Below are 18431 nucleotides of genomic sequence, written 5' to 3'. Positions count from 1 at the left end.
TGCTTTTATTGCTGTGCCGCCTGAGAGTCTGAGGCCTTTCATTTCGGAGGCCTTTCAATTCTGGCTTGTTCCTTGCATGCATAGATTTCCATTCATTCTTTGAATATTTTAATGATACTATATATAATAGATCAATTCAGTTTTAGTTATACGGTGCCAATTCACAACAACAGTTGCTTTATATTGTATTCCAACAATATTGGAGAGAAAATCTCCACAATCAGATGGTTTAGTGAAATCAACAAACACACTAAATCAAGTTTAGTGTGTTTGTTCTATACACGCCAATTTCTTAAACACGCAAAACAGATCTCAAACTTGTAGTAAAGATAAAACTTGTATAACAAAAAATAGTTCTCCAGTTTCCACAGGGTCTCATTTTTCTTGAAAATAGTTTTGTACACAGCCAGAAAACACTGTAGATACTTTAGAAAGGAAATGTCATGTGAAATTATATGTCATATAGTCGAGGTGCAATGCTGAAGTTAAGAGGGCATCATCATAGTTGAGGGCATACCCAACTATGATGGGTAAGGCTGTGTCTGTCTGTTTAGACTTCTGCTACAGGTCATTCTGTGATGCTATGGATATATATAGCTGAGATTATTTGACCCTGTAGTGCTTCTATGACAAATGTTTTTCCATACATCATATGAGTTCAGAAGGTCTACAACAATTTTTATTTGAGAGGTATCTGTCAGACTAAACTCCACATGAAATCCGAGACTCAAGGTTTTTCATTACAATATTGCACTGTAATGGGATAGGTGTTACTCCCTTGACCCGTCAGTGGGTTTAATATTGATGCACAGGAATAACCTACTGGATTTGGACTTATCTACTAAGATAGGTATCGACCTGTGAATACAGTGTAACTGCTCAAAGTTCAAGTTTTAAAAAAGTAACATTAATTCCAAAGCTGTATGAACTGCTTTTTGTATATATGTGACTGTTGTGTTCCTGTATGCTTTTTATCCACTCAGGTTGCTGTCTTTGTCTTTGCTGCCATTGTTAATAATTTCATTACTTTTCAGCACAAAAAGTACCGGTAGTAGTTTTGTGCTGGCAGATTAAGTTAAGCTATTAGTTAGTTAAGCTTTTGTAAAAAGTCAGTTTTTACTCCCATGATTTACATCGTAGTACCCTTCATAACAGGTGGCACTGATTAAATTTATCCTGTTGATATCAAAGATTGCATGTTAGACATTTAACACATTGATGGTAGCTTAACGGTCACGCTTCACTGTTTGACAGGGTGACATTGGTCTACCTGGTAGCATCGGCGAACAAGGCTTGATTGGCGAGAGAGTGAGTTTCCCAAGTTTTCTTTCTGTGATGTCTTAATGATTATGATGTACTTGATTTATTTAGTCTGCACCAAAATCGACACAAAGTGCTAAATGTTTGAGTGTGCAATTACATCTGTTTTTGCTTCCATTTCATTACCGTCTTTGTCATCAGGAAGAAATACAACTATAATGTTTTTGTGATTTGTCTGTCAGGGTGAGCCAGGCATTGATGCGGAGGCTGGGCCAAGTGGACCTGATGGTGCCAAGGCAAGTTTTAAAATACTTTAAAAATATAAAAAAAGAGATGTGTATTAACTGTTTTTAATTGTACAGTGATTATAAAAACATTTATCAATTATTCAGCTAGTAGTAAAATAATTGTTATTAACTTCGACGCTGATTAATTTTATCCTGAAGCTGTCGGTGAACTTTGCAAACTTTCCTGTTTACGGTAGCAGCTTACTGTAATTAGAACAAGTCAAGTATTGTTTGTGAGATATTGGCCTTTGTACAATTGGAGTACATTGTGTTGATGCTCAGTGAAAACAGATAGCAAGCTATTTTAGGAGCTCTGCTGTCTGGCAGATAGTGTGACAGAAAAAAGAGGAAAAGCATAAAAAGTGTGCCTATTCAGCAAAGCCAAAATGTTGGAAGTACGGCTGATGGACCCACAAAGCGCTTTTTGCTCTGTCAACGTGCTAAAATGTGAGCTGAGAACACTGAGGATTAGAAGAAGCAACCTGAGATTCTTTTCAGCTTCATGCTGTACAGGACTTTTTCTTCTGTTCAGCGGAGTAAACTACTTTGAGAGGTTTCTGGCCACAGTGCAGCTACCAGAAGAGATTAGCAGCTTTTGCTGTTGTTTGAGGAATGAAAGGGGAGTGAAAATCGGTGCATTGTAGTGGTTTATTGCACAAATATTATGTAAACCATCAGCAGAAAATCACAAGATTAAACTTTTAGAAACAATGTTTACCAAACTATGTAATTACGATACTTTGACATGGTATGAACCCCATTATATTTGTTTTCACTGAAATGTCTTGCAGTCTTGTCTCGTCAGAGCTACCAGCCAGTATTCTATTTGAGAAGGTGGCAAAATGTCCCTGACTTTGCCAAATAAATGCTTCTCCTGTATTAAAGTGTTATTAGCTCATTTGGCTAAAGTAACAAACTACCAGTCAGAAACTAATCAAACTTACGGACGATGATTGCTGAATGTGTCTTCACCCAAAATCGTTCTCAAGGTTCTGGTCACGCTGTACAGGCAGTAACCTGTGAATTGTGATGGATCATGGGCCGATGACTTACACATAAAAATCCTGTAACAGATAACGGAAATACTAAACAGCCTGCATTTAGATTAAAAATAAGGATCACAGCATTTGATTGTTGTTTCACCATTAGTCAGCATTAGTTCACAATTACATCTTAGAATATGAACATGGTTGTCCTGTGATAAACGAGGAGCAATATATTGGGGAGTCAGACCATACTCTGTAAGTAATTTAAATAATCTTAAAATTGATTCTAAAATGTCCTGGAACCTAATGTAAAAGGGCTAGATCAGGAGTAATGAAGGTCACTCTTCATTCCCTGCTAATAAATGTTGACTGATGACTTAATAACAAAGTGTTAATTAAGGGTAAGGGGTAGTGGGGTTGGAGATTTAAACATGTGTTGATGTTTTAGATGAAGAACATTTTTTGAATTGTTCTAATTTTATTTTTAAAGAACTTCATGATGTCAGTGCTAGTTAGCACTAATGCAGCCACTCTGGATCAACAGGGGTTGAAGATCGTGGCACGGCTAAGATTATAGTGACTATGATCGTGTTGCCTTTGAAATGGTTGCTTTGAAGGCAGGGACCAGATCTGTGACTACACACAGTTAACTTAATTACATTCATAGCACAGCCAGAACCTCGTAGATTTGAAACAGTAATTGAAAAATGTCTCCAAGAATACAGCGAGTGCAACACAGTTGGTGCAAAACAATGACATAGATGCTCTGCATCCTTGATTTTATATAGAAATAGAACCAGAATAGAACCAGTTAAGTCATGCAAACAACATGACATGCATGCACTGAGTTGCAGTAATTGTTCCAGGCTGCCTCAGATTGATTGCAAAATTGAAACTGTGTCTACATTTATAGACAACAATTAATGCAAACCTTTACCGATTTCTCTCAGTCTCTTTTTCCTAGTCACAAGGAGGTTGCATTTTATTTTTGCTCTGTGACTGAACCACAAAGGACCATGAAACCTGACAGAACTGTCAGCCTGACTACAGTGCTGGAAAAAAAACTGAAGTTGTTCTCATTTTCCTCTGTTAATAATGGCATAATAATAATATGCCGTGTTCTCTAAAGTCTAAGTGCGTTTCTTGGGACACCTCAGTTCAGTCTTGCATTCTAATGAGATACTCATTTGGGATAGTCTGTTTTATTTCTCGTTACTTTACATGAAGAAGGTCCACTATGCCTTTTCCTAAAAAGTACTGTCAGACAGCAAGACGGGTAGACTTTCTTAGAAGACGACATTTCGGCTGTAAAAAGTTAGACGGCCAAGAAATTGTCAGTGAAACAAATCTGTCCTCATGATAATTTCTGATGATGTAACATCATATTTACAGCCAAACTTTGCCCTACTTTCTTATGATACTTGATACTCTGGGAGCACAAACACCTTAAAGAATATGTCAAGTCAAAATGACACTTTTATTTATTTATTTATTTTTTATCTCTGAAATATTTCCAGTACGGTGCCTGTTTGGTCTAATAAATTAGTCATGCTTTTGTGTCATCCTGGCTTAACGGCTGTAGCTCTATTTACAAGCTTGGAAACTGCAGCTAGCTCAGAGTGCTGGAGTAAGACTTTTAGATACAGTTAGCTGTACCGCTTGCCTTTTCTGCGCTTAGACGTCTGTTACTGTACAGAAATGCTGAATACCATTAAAGATTTTATATATAACCTGAAGCTCTCCTCGGAATCAAACTCCTCCGGCTGGTAGATATTAACTCCTTACACTACCAGCAGGCATCTCCATCCGCTGTTGTGCAGGCCTCTCAGTGGGCAGTATCATTAATGGCTTATAAAACACTGTAACATATTTATTTTGGGCTTGTAAAATACTTTATTGGATATAAATAATGATACTTTGTTCAAATATATGAAGCTATGAATGTTTGTAATTATTGTTACAGTAATCCAGTTTATTCTCACTCAACTGTTAGATCATGGTTTTCTTCTTTTTATTTGACTCGTTCCACTCTTCCCAGGGTGAAAAGGGGGATGCTGGTCCTGAGGGCACCACAGGAGACAGGGGTGAATTTGGCCTGAAAGGAAAGGAAGGACCCCCTGGGCCTCCTGGGCTTGTGGGCGTGAGGGTGAGTGTTTTGGTAGCCAGCTCCAAATTTCATTCAGTTCCAATAAAAAGACAGCTCTTTTGGTCCACTAGAACCCTGTTTGATTTTCTGTTATCAGGGTCAGGAGGGTAAACCTGGCAAAATTGGGGAAAGAGGAAGGCCAGGAGAAAAGGTTTGTCAGTTCACTTGCTTGAAGCTAAATACATCTTTCAATCGTGGATGTCTGTCAATTTACTCTCTTGCACTGGGAGTTAAAACGTTCTCTGCTGTAGTAGTAAACAAACAGAAAGGTCTGTAACCTCAATAAGCACAACACTGAAGGTGCTTGTCAAGTAGAGTTTTAGCATTAGATGTTTGATTTTGACAAACTAACTGCACAACTACTTAGGGCTATTTGTATGCTCAGTGAATAGCTGCTCATTGATGGCCTTTCTCCAGGGGAGCAAAGGTCAACAAGGTCATCTGGGTGAGACTGGGCCAGCCGGTGTGCCGGGAGAGCTAGGATTTTTTGGGCAGAAGGGAGCAAGAGGAACCATCGGACCAGTGGTAAATTCTTTACAGTAGGACTAAAAGACTTCATTAGTGTGTTTGTATATATGGGCTAAATATATATATTTCCCTAGGGTGCTCCAGGGAGAATGGGCCAACAAGGAGACCCGGGCATATCAGGTTACCAGGTAAGCCTTTGTTTAATACAAGCATCTAATTGTGGGGTGTTATGAAAAATGAGAGACCCGAGGGGAATATTCAAACAGCCAGGTTTTCATCTTCAGGCTCTGTACAGACTCACATAAAAAGGGATGTTTTTTCACGGGTCATTGCGATGATTCTTGCGTACAAAACGATCCCTATGAGTGGCACCTACTCCAGTCAGAGAATATATGAGACGACGATCTATAAAAAATATAACAGTAAAATGCAACACTATTACTGCATATAAGACGGAATAATATCATTAACCTGGGGATTCATCTTATCAAGTAGTAAAATAAACATTTTCATTCAAGTTAATTATTTTATGACTGTATGCACGCTATTGAAGTAAAGGCCAGTGACACTATTGGATGCAGTCGGATGTTTTTTCTGCTCTTCTTCTGTCTTACAAACACGTCACACTGTGAAGCTTAAGCTCAGAGCTTGCTGTTCTGAAATGAGGTTGGGTCATAATCGTATTTTCTTGTCATAGGGTCACGCTGGACCACCAGGCCCACTGGGACCACCTGGGCCAAAAGGTGAAAAGGTACATTCCCAGTCTTATTTACTGCCTCTAATAGGCAGTTGCTCTTTGTGTCTAATGAGCTCTTCCTAACAATGTATGTAGCACATTGTCTTTGAGTGCATGGTCAGGAGTGTTTTTTGGGGATACACTTGAACTTCAGTTGTGTCTCTAATTAGTGCTTCCTGTGTCTATCTTGTTGTCCTTGCAATATCCCCAAAGTCAGCTCTAATTTGATCAGTGATATGAACTAGGACACACCCAATTAACTCAGTGTATCAAGTGTATATAATTAGCCAAGCACCTGGACTCTTCTGCACATGATTTTGGCGAGATTAGCCACATAATTTGTGTTTATTTGACAGGAGCAGCATAGAATGTAACTCACTGCACCACAGTTTTAGTGAGATGCTAATTTGCAATTTTTTTAGTCCCTTGGCAGAAGCCATCTGGATGTGGATATTTGTCATTTTCCCTTTGCCAATATCCTAGATATGATGGCTATGCTTGTGCTCTAATTAAATCAATATCATCCAATCACATGGATGATTGCAAAATTTATGACTGTCAATAAAAAATAGTGCAGATAAATACAGATCTGTCACAGTTCTGTTTTTATCATTTTTGCTACAGTACATTTTCGTTCATTTACTTGGCCCCTGCTCAGCCCTAATTATACTTCAGCTTTTTATTTTCCTTTCTGGGCTCTTCAATTATTTATTTCATTTGATACATGCACAGCACATACCTATTAAAATTATACACATATCTGTGGCTATTGTTTAATGAATCTCATAAAGACCCTGGAACAAATATTGGCTCCATTTATGTAAAATGGAATCATTGTGGGTAATAGTGCATGTAATGATTTGCCATCCATATAAAGAGAGCAAGCCATGTGTTTCAAACAAAGCATGCATTGATTTTGCAAAGACTGCTGGATTTAAGGGAAAATCTACTGATTGCAGTTGTTTTTTTTTCTATGTTGCTCAATTAGGGTGAACAGGGGGATGACAGTAAATTAGAAGGTCTCCCAGGTCCTGAAGGTGACAGAGTGAGTTTCCGAGATTTAGCAGTTTTTCAAGTGCTGGTTCTCTGTGTGCTCTTCCTGATTGTTTATTATGTTTTCCAATCTTAATCCAGGGCCGTCCTGGAGACAGAGGAGAGAGAGGAGAACCAGGTGACCCAGGGCAGACTGTAAGTAAAGTTTTAAAAAAAAGTGATATGCTCCTCTTTTTACATTATTTTTGGTGCAAACGGGGTTAAAATCAGCATTGAAATGAAGAAAATAAACATTTTCAGGGTCAAATAGGTTTTGATGGAGCAAGAGGGGATCCTGGTGCCCCTGGCCTTCCTGTAAGTATACTTTTTCTTGTAAACTGTAAAACTCAGTTGTATGAATATTGTGTAAAATTGTCCATAAAAAAAACTGCAATCTTTAAATCAAACACTAATAATCATTTCAGGGGAAACCTGGACCAAAGGGACAACCAGGACTGAAAGGATCCAAAGGTGACCAAGTAAGGACATAAATAGTTGCAAGATTTTACATTTATGAGTAACTTAATCACCTCTTCCAATATTACTGGGATATTATTATTACTGTATTTTCTTTTATGTACCCATGTCTGAACCTTGACATGAATTCTTTGTGTTTCAGGGTCAGAAAGGAAAATCAGGGGCAAGAGGTGCATCTGGTACCAAAGGGCCACCAGTGAGTTGGACAAACTCCTTGTCTGCTTATATAATGAAACCTTAACTTAAACATTAACATAAAGTTTTCTGATCGTCCAAGGGTCCCGAGGGCTCCACTGGTCCACGTGGGGTTGTTGGGAGGGAGGGACTTGAGGGTCCACCTGGTATGGATGGCCAGCCTGGCATAGATGGAAGTAAAGGCGTTAAGGTGAAGACACTGTCAGTGGTGCCTGTTTCATTGAATGAAAAGAAAATATTGCTCATTGATTGCCTCCTGTATTTAGGGGGAGCAAGGAGAAGATGGAAACGTGGGCTTTCCTGGAAAACCTGGGCAGCAGGGTGAAAAGGGTGTAACAGGGCTTCCTGGAAATCAAGGATCCTTTGGTCCAAAGGTGATGATGATGAAATGATGCTTGACAGCTTGCCTGGCTTTGATCATATTCATAAGGAACATGTTAACAGCATAAGAATCTTTATAGACTGCAGTGCAGGCAAAATTGTTGCTGATATTACTCGTAATTGCCAGAAAGCTTTTAATCTGCTATAAATGCCTCCCTCAGCAACATAATGCTGCCTTTATATGTGGAGCCTTATGTAATTTCAAAGGCTGAATGCTGCATAAAGTCTTTATACTGTTTCTCAGAAGACCTACTATCCATTGCAATAATGTCGGGAAGTTTGTGTTGGAAAGTATCAATGAATTGCCACAGTTTTTGTTTGCATGTCCTTGCAAATATTATATAAGATGCAAATATGCAAGACAAACAGAGAGGCTGTATTTATGAGATCTGAAGCATTGGACAGTTTTCACCTCGCTGCCCCACTCAGGGCATCAAGTTGCATTCTAATTTTGTTATATGTGATGATCTAAACATAAACATGCCAAGTTTTGATGAACTGTAGCTTGGTTCTTCTGCATCTAAATCTAAACCGATTTAAGGGGCACCCAAACGAGAAAGCAACAGGCCAGCACAACTGTATTTTAGGTTAAGTTTTGCTACTGATACTTGCTACATGATTAGGGACCACACTAAATGCAATTAGCAGTGCCTTATCACAGAAAACATGAAGTAGGTGCTCGCTGAACTATAGTGACTTCTTCACCTCTATATATAACACCTCGTTGTCCTGTTCACTGGTACCATCCTGTTTCAAAGCAGCAACCATCGTTCCCATCCCAAAACAGTCAAATGTCACATGTCTGAACGATTTCAGACCTGTGGCACTCACCCCCATTCCCGCCAAATGCCTGGAGAGACTGGTCATTAAACACATCAGAGCTGCTTTTCCACCATCCCTGGACTCGCACCAGTTTGCATACAGGGAGAACCGGTCAACCGAGGATGCGATCGCCACAGTGCTGCACACATTACTGAAGCACTTGGAACACAGGAACACCTATGCACGGCTCCTCTTTGTAGACTACAGCTCGGCTTTTAATACCATCCGGCCATACAAACTCCGTCCCAAACTCCACCAACTGGGACTTAACTCCTCTCTGTGCAACTGGATTGTGGACTTCCTCACTAACCGTAGACAGAGTGTCAGAGTGGGTAAGAACACCTCTTCCACCCTTGTGGTCAACACCGGTGCCCCTCAGGGGTGTGTTCTGAGCCCTCTGCTATACACTCTCTTCACCCATGACTGTATTTCCTCCTGCGCGTCCAATCTCATTGTTAAGTTTGCAGATGACACTACAGTGCTCGGACTTATATCCAACAATGATGAGACAAACTATAGGACAGAGGTGCAACAACTAGAGTCATGGTGCCACGACAATAACTTGGTCTTAAACACCAAAAAGACCAAGGAGATCATTGTAGATTTCCGGAAGAGGGGTCATAACAACCATCTGCCTCTCTTCATTGGCAGTGAGGCGGTGGAGAGGGTGAGCAGTTTTAAATTCTTGGGGGTAACTGTGACCGAGGACCTGTCCTGGGGCAACCATATCACCTCAGTTGTACGGAAGGCCCAACAGCGCCTCTACTACCTGAGGAGACTGCGGAGCGCACACATTCCCAGATCTCTGATGTTGAACTTCTACAACTGTGCCATCAGCAGCGTTCTGACGTATGGATTTCTAGTGTGGTTCCCCAGCTGCACCAAGGCCGATCAGCAAGCACTCCAGCGGGTGGTGAAAGAAGCTGGCAGAATTATTGGAACAAGTCTGCCAGAGACCAGTAATATCTTCCCCACTCGCTGTCTGAGGAGGGTGCACAGTATCCTGCGGGACCAACATCACCCTGCGCGCCACCTTTTCCATCTGCTGCCCTCAGGGAGAAGGTACAGGTCTATACAGGCCAGAACATCCAGACTGGCCAACAGCCTGTATCCACAGGCTGTGAGGCTCCTGAACTCTCTGCCCCCCTCTCACGGACAATAACCATATCCAACTTCTTAATAGCAATGAACTGGTCTGCATTGGTGCATCATATCTTTGCCCCCCCCCCCCCCCCCCCCCCTTTCTTAAATAGATAACTATCATATCTGATATCATATCTCACAGTAGAATAATATTGAATGGGTTGCATTGTTGTATTTTGTCATGTTTCTCAGGTCTTTGTCTGAATTTCTACGAACATTATTGCTAAGGATTGTCTTATTGCATTGGAGTCACACTGGGTTAAATATGTACACTTGGGTTTTAAGGGGTATTTATTATTTTCTTCTTTTTTTTGGGTTGTATGGAAGCCCCAAACGCAATTTCATTGTTCTTGACAATGACAATAAATAAATAAATACTAAATACTAAATACTACTAAATACTTCTGTATTTTTGTTAAAGTATCTATATAGAGGTTATGGCATGGATGTAAAAACGATTCTCGTGTGATTGCATTTCTTCTATAGGGCGAGAAGGGGCTCCCAGGACAAATTGGTCCAGCAGGGAAGAGAGGATCCATTGGCGGGATGGGATTACCAGGAAAACAAGGAGATCAGGGAGTTAAAGGGCAACTGGTGAGGGCTGACAACTCAAATTCCTTTATAGGACAGCATTCTTTTGCTAGGGAATAAAATCCATACTTTCCCTTCCTTCTTTTTTATTAGGGGGATACTGGTGAACAAGGATTTCCGGGGGTGTTTGGTCTCTTTGGACCAAAGGTAAGCTTCTACGCATTCTCCATTTAGAAGTGATGACCTCAGGCCAACATTTTTAGACTGAATAAAGTTTTTAACCTTTAGAATAGGCTTATTAAAGTAATTTGTGGGTTTAAGTCACCTTAAGGCTGAAAAACTTTTTTAGTCTTAAGTTGTCGAGAGCTGCATAATATTATATGATTTTTGGAAATATTAGACATGAAAGCTGTTTGGTATTACTGTAACATGCCTCAGGATGACATCTGCTACACCATAAGTTTTACTTACAGCATTGCTGAAGTATATATCATTACAAGCTGAAGAAACAGAATAGGCTTTATTGGAGTCTGAGTCTTTAATTTAAAACCCTGAGAGTGATGTTGGATATTTTCCTGCAGTGGGGAGTTGAACAGGAGTGTCGAGCGCATGAGCTTTGTGCCGGTGCTCGGTAGAGTTTATAATGGTCGTTCTTACTCAGAAGAAATGGGCAAGAATAGTTAAAGCATGACAAGTTCTGGAGTGATGTTACGTTTGTAATGTCAACAATATTGATAACTGTAATAAGTGTAAAATGTAGTGTTTTTGTAATGGCACTTTTTATGGTCAGGGCTTCTGTAAAACACTGTGCTTCAAACCATTTACTCCTTTTTTATATACATATTTAAAAGGAAAACTGTCAGCGCATGTGCTGTTCACCTGTTGGATAAATGTTTGAAATAGCACATCTGTAAAAGCACCTCCATGTTTGTGAAACCAAACTTTAGATTTATAAGAATATTCTGCGCTGCTGTGTTCTGTGCTTGTAAACCGCTTAGCTTTAGATTCCAGACTGCTCGTTTAAAAAAGTAATTTTTAACAACTTACATACTTGAAGAATAACTGTTTATTAATTTAAAAAGCTGCCTAATTGATGTAGTGTTTGTTTGTACTCTTACCTCTGCAAAAAAAGAGATGCTAACACCTTGAAGCTAAGTTGCTTTTTACACAATCTAAGGTAAATCCACACAAAATTTCTAAAGCAACCTTTTAAACCTGATATTAAAAACATCGTTTTGTTTGTTTGAGAAAATAATCTGCTGATCTGTATAGTGCGGTAAAACATTATTTTACTGTATTAATATTATAAAATGACTATTATAATAGTAGATGTATAAATTTAATGCACATGGGGCTTTGACACAGACACAATCTTAGACCTGCTTCTTAATGAATTGCAGCTAGAGACATTTCTTCAGCAGCTTTAATGGTGATGGAGGACAGTTTAAAACTGGCATATAGCTGTTTAAACATATCAACATCAGACAATATCATGAGAATCAGGGTTTCCCATCATCCAGTTTCCCACATGTAGCACACAGCTTTGGATGTGTTCTCACTACTTTAAATAACATGTTTGGTTTAGACAAAGAAATACAAATACTATTGTCTTTTTTTTCTTGGGCTTGTTTCTAGGGACCTCCAGGAGACACTGGCCCAGCAGGAATACAGGGACCAAAAGGACCACGTGGTTTGATGGTAAGATGAAGATTAACGGTAGTTTGGCAACTTGGTGCAGTATTTCAGCCAATTTCTGTGCACTGAACTCTCACAAACTGCACACTTGGCATGAAAATTAAGTACCGCTTCATCAGATGCTACATCATCCGTCCTCAGTCACTTACATGCTTCTGCTTTCCAGGGTATGGAGGGTGCTTTGGGCCCCGTTGGCATCATTGGCCCCAGCGGTCATCCTGTATGTACCTCGTATGTCATCCCATGTGCCAAGCTTTATGTGACTTCTCCCTGGTTTTTTGGCAATGATGGAGTGATCCTTTGTCTTGTTTCTCTCTATCAGGGACCCCAGGGTGACAAAGGAAGTCGAGGGGAGACGGTGCGTGGCGCTGTTTTGATGAATCCTTTTCTGTCTTTACTGTGAGCACAGAATAGGATACTTAGTATGGAGACAGCACACCGCTCAGCCTCCTTTGCCCTCAGGACTTTTCATTTCCTATTGTGTTCCACTGTTTGTTGTTACACTCACAGTGACACTTAGCTGCTGTGGAAATCCTGTCAGGGTGATAAATGTTGGCTGCTTGCTCCTCTCAAGCTTTTTAAGAGGTTTGTTGAGTGCTCATACACAGGGATAATTCGCAACCTCACTCTTAAAACGCCAACAACATTCATGTATGGGTTTGCTGTGTGGAAATAGGATTTGCTGTGTGGAAATAGGATTTCTGAGTGTAGGCTTGCAAAGAAGCAAGAGGGCAATTCAAAATACAGTAGATAAAGACTGTCTGTTGAATTGGTAGCACTAAGATGCCATTACACTGTACAAGATAATATAAAGTCGTCTCTGCACTTATATTGATTGTATTGCTTTCATCTCTCTAACAGGGGACGCAGGGACCTAGAGTGAGTAATTAATCATATCTGTAGCTTTTACATTACTTTTTTAAAGCATGAAAAGAAATAAATGACCTTAATCACTTTTTATAAAAGCCAAGTTATAAATATTTTGAAGCCTAATGTGTGAATGGAACTTTTTAGGGATCTCCTGGTCCTCGTGGACCACCTGGACCAACCGTGAGTTCTTCTTTTTCTAAGGCAGATTTCTGTTTCAGACAATCTGGGGTTGATTTTGATGTTTCATGCGTGTGGGGGGAAATGCCAGGGAAAATTATGTTTAGTTGAAATGGATGACTTGTATTTTCCAGAAAATATAAATAAATTAATTGATCTCTGGCAAAGACAGGATGATTTAGTGGGAGAACAGACTGAGACACGCTGAGAGTAAAAAGTAGGAAAACGTGGGATTCCCTTTAAGTCTGCTGGAAAATAATTTGAAGAGTAAAAAGTCATTTGTACATGTACACTTTAAACTATAAACATACGGTGCTATTTACAGGATAATCTAACTAGTTACACCTGCTTTTCCCCCCACTGTGATCTAATACAAATAGCTTTTGGCTAGCAGCTTTTCTTTTCTGCATTTGATACGCTTTATTTCCTGCTTTTTCATGCCTCATTTCCTCTGCATTCATGATTGTGTCTTATCTGCACGTTGGGAGAAAATTAAACACCACCACCGACAGGGTAGATCAGGATTTACAGAACTGTTTCATGAACACAAATGCACTAAACGGCTGTTGTTACATAAATGCAGATAAGACAAAATAAGTTGTAATATAACAGGTTTTTTTCTGTTGTTTTCTAGGGGCGTCCCAGTTCTGCCCTTTCACTTGTAAGTGTGTTTCACCTGTTTTGTTAAACTGGATTTTTCTGGGATTAATCACATAATGCAAGTTACCTTCATGCCTTGCTACTTTTTTTTTCTGGCAGAGAAATGAAGCCCTCGGTGCTGCTTTTCAAGACATTATTGATTCTCATGCTGCACTGAGACAAGAGGTTTGTATTGATGGAAACTATGCAGCTAAAGTTAATTGGGTCACTGCAGCAGTACAGAATATAGTCATGACTATCACAGTTTTCAAGAATAGCTACAAATAAACCAACAGTTAACAATGAAATGAAGTTTCATGTACTTAAAGACAAATTTCAAAACCTCAAGTGATTTATTTATGTGCAAATTAGAATTATCCGAGCATGGACCTGCCCATGTTAGACCAGGGCAATGAGATATTTAAGATGCTGCAGCATCTCAGCACTCTGATCCAGAGTCTTAAGAACCCGCTGGGAACCCACGACAATCCTGCCCGAATCTGCAGAGATCTCTACAACTGTGAGCAGAAGATGTATGACGGTGAGGAAATATTTAAACAGGACCATCATTTCTGCGCACATATGGTCTCTGTTTATGTAGTTAAGGGTTGTTCTCCCATCCTTCCTTCATGTTGAAAGGCACTTACTGGATTGATCCAAACCTCGGATGCGTAGCTGACATGATTGAGGTGACTTGCAACTTCACTGGTGGAGGACAAACTTGCCTGAAGCCTCTCACAGTTTCCAAGGTTAGGTTATCTATTTGTATCCATTTGCCTCAGCTAGATAAAATATCCTGTAAAATGTAAATACATGTCACTTAGATACAGACAAGATTGCTTTGAATACTATGCAGACGGTGGGTAAATATCAAATCCACTTGTGTCCTTGTGGAAAATGTTTTCCTCGTGTTGGCTTCAGAAAGATTTCTGAAAAAGTAGAGAGGCTTGGGGTTTAAGATGGGCCATGTGTGTGCATAATGACACTCGTGCAATAAATAAAGGAGCACAGCTGTTCAATTTCTGGCTCTGCACAATAAACTCTAGGACTATTTGGAAAGATCACAGTCGTAGTGAATCTTAAGGCATCACATTTGGTCTTCAGACTTGGCCAAGTCATCATCAAACACACACTGAGTTGGCAGGTAAATCCTCAGACTCTGAAAATACCCTTTATCCACTGATTCTTTTGTCATTTCAGCTTGAAGATATTGCAACAAAACACCGAATGGCACACAATAACACAAATATGGACTGATCTATTTCCTTGGTAAACTGTGAATATAATAACAGGGTTAGATAGTCATAATTAAGGTACAATCTGTGATCCAGATGTACCTCATTCAGATTCATAGCAGAGCTGCAGTCTGTTATCAACATCCAAACAGATTGTGCTCAAGTCTGTCCATTAGAAAGACTAACAATTGGTTATTTTTAATTGTAAATTAACAATTGTTAGGGGTTGCTATCATTTATCTTAGTTTAACTGCTTTTCTGAACGTACTATAGTACATTTACTTCAAAAATCATGGTCAAAAAGAGTAAATGATGTAAGATGAAGCCAATACACTCAGTATACAGCAAATTAGTTTGTCATAACACCTCGTCGTCCAGATTCTGAACTTGACCTTTTCACATTTAAATGCATTGAGAAAAATCTACTTACTTTATAGTTGGACACCGGGGTCGGTCGCATCCAGATGAACTTCATCCACCTTTTGAGCACTGAGGCTGTGCAGCACATCATCATTCACTGCCTCAACATGTCTGTGTGGGCAGCAGGGCCTTCACTGCAACGTTCATCCACAGCTGTAAGCTTCAAGGCCTGGACAGGGGAGAGGATTGGAGCAGGAGACCTCCTGCAGCCGCTCATACCCAGAGATGACTGCTGGGTATGCGTCGTTACCGTTATGGCACTGAAGTCAATGCAATACTCAGTACTTTGGTCTTAATTGTATTATTAATGTATGTTGGGGTTTTTTGTACAAAGCAAAAAATGTTTTTTTTTTCCTTTTAGGGTAGCGGTCCCCAACCTTTTTTGCACCACGGACCGGTTTATGTCCGACAATATTGTCACGGACCGGCCTTTAAGGTGTCGCGGATAAATACAACAAAATAAAACCAGCACCGGTACCAAAAAAAGAAGATTCATTCATAAGACAGGAAAAGACCCAGGGAAACCGAGTTAATGATAAAAACACTAAAAAAAAATAACGTTGAAAACCATAAATTTCACACCCGAGCCTCAACTCTTGCGGTCCGGTTCCAAATGACTCACAGACCGGTACCGGTCCGTGGGCCGGAGGTTGGGGACCGCTGTTATAGAGCATCACGTGCTTTAAAGACTTTATGACAAGTTCCTCTAAAAACATAACTTAATGTTTTAACAGCCAGTTGGCTGTTTCATCAGTTATACAGAGATACTGGTTAACCAAGTTTTTTGTTTAGTTTTTTTCTTTAAGCCTTCATGCTTCACAAAGCTAATCACCTTCTCACCCCAGTTCCATTCTTCAATATTCAACCTAATATTTTGTGGGTTAATGCAGTTTGGTTTGATGTGCTCAAAAAAAGGAATGCAGCATTAGCCTTCTTTCCATAAATCCTGTCCCGGTTACTTTGGATAATCCACAAAACTCTTTGTCAGTAGTTTCTGGAAGGAGCATTTCTTTGGTAGAAAGTCATTCCAATTAAAATTATTCCCAGTGACGTCTGAGGATTATCGAGAATAGACTGCTTTTTCAGTGAGGGGCCCAGTTAAATTCCATTTACCTCTTTTTGCACTGGTTTTGAAGACAGTGATGGATATCTGAAAATGAGCTGATAAAATTGTGTCAATATAGAAATGACGCCAGGCGACGGAGAACTGATTCTTTCATGCAATTTTGTGATTATATCCCATAACACTATGCAAATCTGGCTTTCAGATCAAGGATGGGCGCTGGCATCAGACGCATTTTATCTTCCAGAGCCAGGATCCAAACTTACTCCCCATAGTGGATGTGCACAACCTCCCAACTGCAGAGCCCGGGGCACACTATCACCTAGAGGTTGGACCTGTGTGCTTCTTATAAATGACTGTGGCACGCTCCTAAAAGCAGTGACTTCATGGAAGATTTTGGATTAGGGAGAACAGCACTTCAGTGATTTGCAAAAAAGAAAAAAACACAAAAAAAACAACCTCCCATTTTTTTTCTCCCCAAAATATGCTTGGACTGCAGAAACAGGAGGGGCGCCAGATAAAGAAGGCCCGTTGGAATCGCAGAGATAAGACTTCTGGCACTAATCAGCATATGCAACACAATAAGCTCCTTTTGTTAGAGACTTGTTTGTGTGACACAAGACCTGGATGCCCCTTTTGGAAGGAAGTATTATGAACGTCTCATTTCTGTCATCTCTCAGACCACGGTGTATCATAGTTTCTTCACGGTCTGACTTGTATGGAAATACAGAACAGTTCAAATTCAGTTACTCCTTCTTTCAACGTTTAAGTATTATTTAAACATGTATATGTACTGTATATTGTAAGATAAAGTGCAATAGTTATTGTTACACAGCCTTTAAGGATACACCGTATCAATGTCATATCACTCATTCAGGTATAGTGTGCTTCAAGCACACACACACAGTCTCCAGGTAAGTCTTTTTGAGCCTCTATTAACTGTCAAGTGCTACGAGACACCACATTTATGCGGATATCTTCACACAAATAACTGCTGTGGGGTGCCTTAAATGTCAAGGTGGAGCAAAGATTTCTCGTGTGAACTGAAAAAAAAAGTGTCAAGATGCTACCTCGTTCTGTTCCTCCCATCCCGCAGCAAAACAAGTCGTTGCCTGATATGATCTGGGATGACACAGAGGTGACACCTGGTGCTGCCGCAGTCGACACGCGTATGATAAACTCTTGTCAGCAAAGCTAGGTCTGTGCTTTTAAAGGGAAGACTGTTACGTATACATACAGGCCAAATTTCTTAAATTATATTTTCAAGGTATTACCGTTTTCAATATTCTTTGTATGATTCTGACAAAATAATTTCAGTTTGTCAAAATGTAAATGTATAGCTATGCAACATTTATTATCAGTGGATTCTATTTAAAGATTATTTAAAATCTTCAAACTAGGCACCGTTTTAGGATTGTATTTTATTTTTTTGTCATTCGGAGGTTTAAAGGTTCTTACTGAAATATGCAATAATGATAACGACTCAGAGGATATTTTTTTTGTTTTTACACTATACAACTCTTAACTACCATGGTACACAAGCTAATATTGTTTTGGTCTGCACAGACGTTTAAGTCTAACGCCTCGATAGGTAATTCGATAAAAAGTCTGAAAGCTTTGTTGATAAGTAGCTTTCCGAGTTTTTCTTCAAAGGAAAATTTTCAAACGCAACAAAATAAATGCATTTAAACTGCCTGTTTGTGACACTTTACTTTCCTTTTGTTCATTTCACACCTGGAAATTTGATGTCGTGCCAGCCACTACTACCATTGTACAGATGAAGGTAAATGGTGTCTGTGATGTCTTTTTTCTCTAGCAGCTTTCATCATCATTTAAATTTTAATGCCATTAGGGGCAATGTTACTGCA

The 18431-nt window shown here is 39.6% G+C and overlaps 1 protein-coding gene across 3 annotated transcripts in view; it reads left to right on the top strand.

Moving 5' to 3' along the window:
* col27a1b (collagen, type XXVII, alpha 1b) overlaps nucleotides 1–18258 on the top strand; it is a 68322-nt gene extending 50064 nt beyond the window's left edge. For all 3 annotated transcript variants that reach the window (XM_082553937.1, XM_082553936.1, XM_082553938.1), the window contains 27 exons: nucleotides 1255–1308; nucleotides 1503–1556; nucleotides 4572–4679; nucleotides 4777–4830; nucleotides 5097–5204; nucleotides 5282–5335; nucleotides 5845–5898; nucleotides 6872–6928; nucleotides 7018–7071; nucleotides 7177–7230; nucleotides 7341–7394; nucleotides 7535–7588; nucleotides 7670–7777; nucleotides 7854–7961; nucleotides 10420–10527; nucleotides 10618–10671; nucleotides 12100–12162; nucleotides 12326–12379; nucleotides 12482–12517; nucleotides 13021–13038; nucleotides 13174–13209; nucleotides 13841–13867; nucleotides 13966–14031; nucleotides 14218–14386; nucleotides 14485–14594; nucleotides 15518–15736; nucleotides 16769–18258. In XM_082553937.1, the coding sequence (XP_082410063.1) occupies nucleotides 1255–1308; nucleotides 1503–1556; nucleotides 4572–4679; nucleotides 4777–4830; nucleotides 5097–5204; nucleotides 5282–5335; nucleotides 5845–5898; nucleotides 6872–6928; nucleotides 7018–7071; nucleotides 7177–7230; nucleotides 7341–7394; nucleotides 7535–7588; nucleotides 7670–7777; nucleotides 7854–7961; nucleotides 10420–10527; nucleotides 10618–10671; nucleotides 12100–12162; nucleotides 12326–12379; nucleotides 12482–12517; nucleotides 13021–13038; nucleotides 13174–13209; nucleotides 13841–13867; nucleotides 13966–14031; nucleotides 14218–14386; nucleotides 14485–14594; nucleotides 15518–15736; nucleotides 16769–16915 (2082 nt within the window). In that variant the 3' untranslated portion in view covers nucleotides 16916–18258. The remainder of the gene's footprint in view (nucleotides 1–1254; nucleotides 1309–1502; nucleotides 1557–4571; nucleotides 4680–4776; nucleotides 4831–5096; nucleotides 5205–5281; nucleotides 5336–5844; nucleotides 5899–6871; nucleotides 6929–7017; nucleotides 7072–7176; nucleotides 7231–7340; nucleotides 7395–7534; nucleotides 7589–7669; nucleotides 7778–7853; nucleotides 7962–10419; nucleotides 10528–10617; nucleotides 10672–12099; nucleotides 12163–12325; nucleotides 12380–12481; nucleotides 12518–13020; nucleotides 13039–13173; nucleotides 13210–13840; nucleotides 13868–13965; nucleotides 14032–14217; nucleotides 14387–14484; nucleotides 14595–15517; nucleotides 15737–16768) is intronic.
* The last annotated feature ends 173 nt before the right edge of the window (nucleotides 18259–18431 follow it).

Source organism: Aulonocara stuartgranti, assembly GCF_965226115.1.
Source record: "Aulonocara stuartgranti genome assembly, chromosome: 12".
Taxonomy (NCBI): domain Eukaryota; kingdom Metazoa; phylum Chordata; class Actinopteri; order Cichliformes; family Cichlidae; genus Aulonocara; species Aulonocara stuartgranti.
This window is presented reverse-complemented; position numbering and strand designations above follow the sequence as displayed.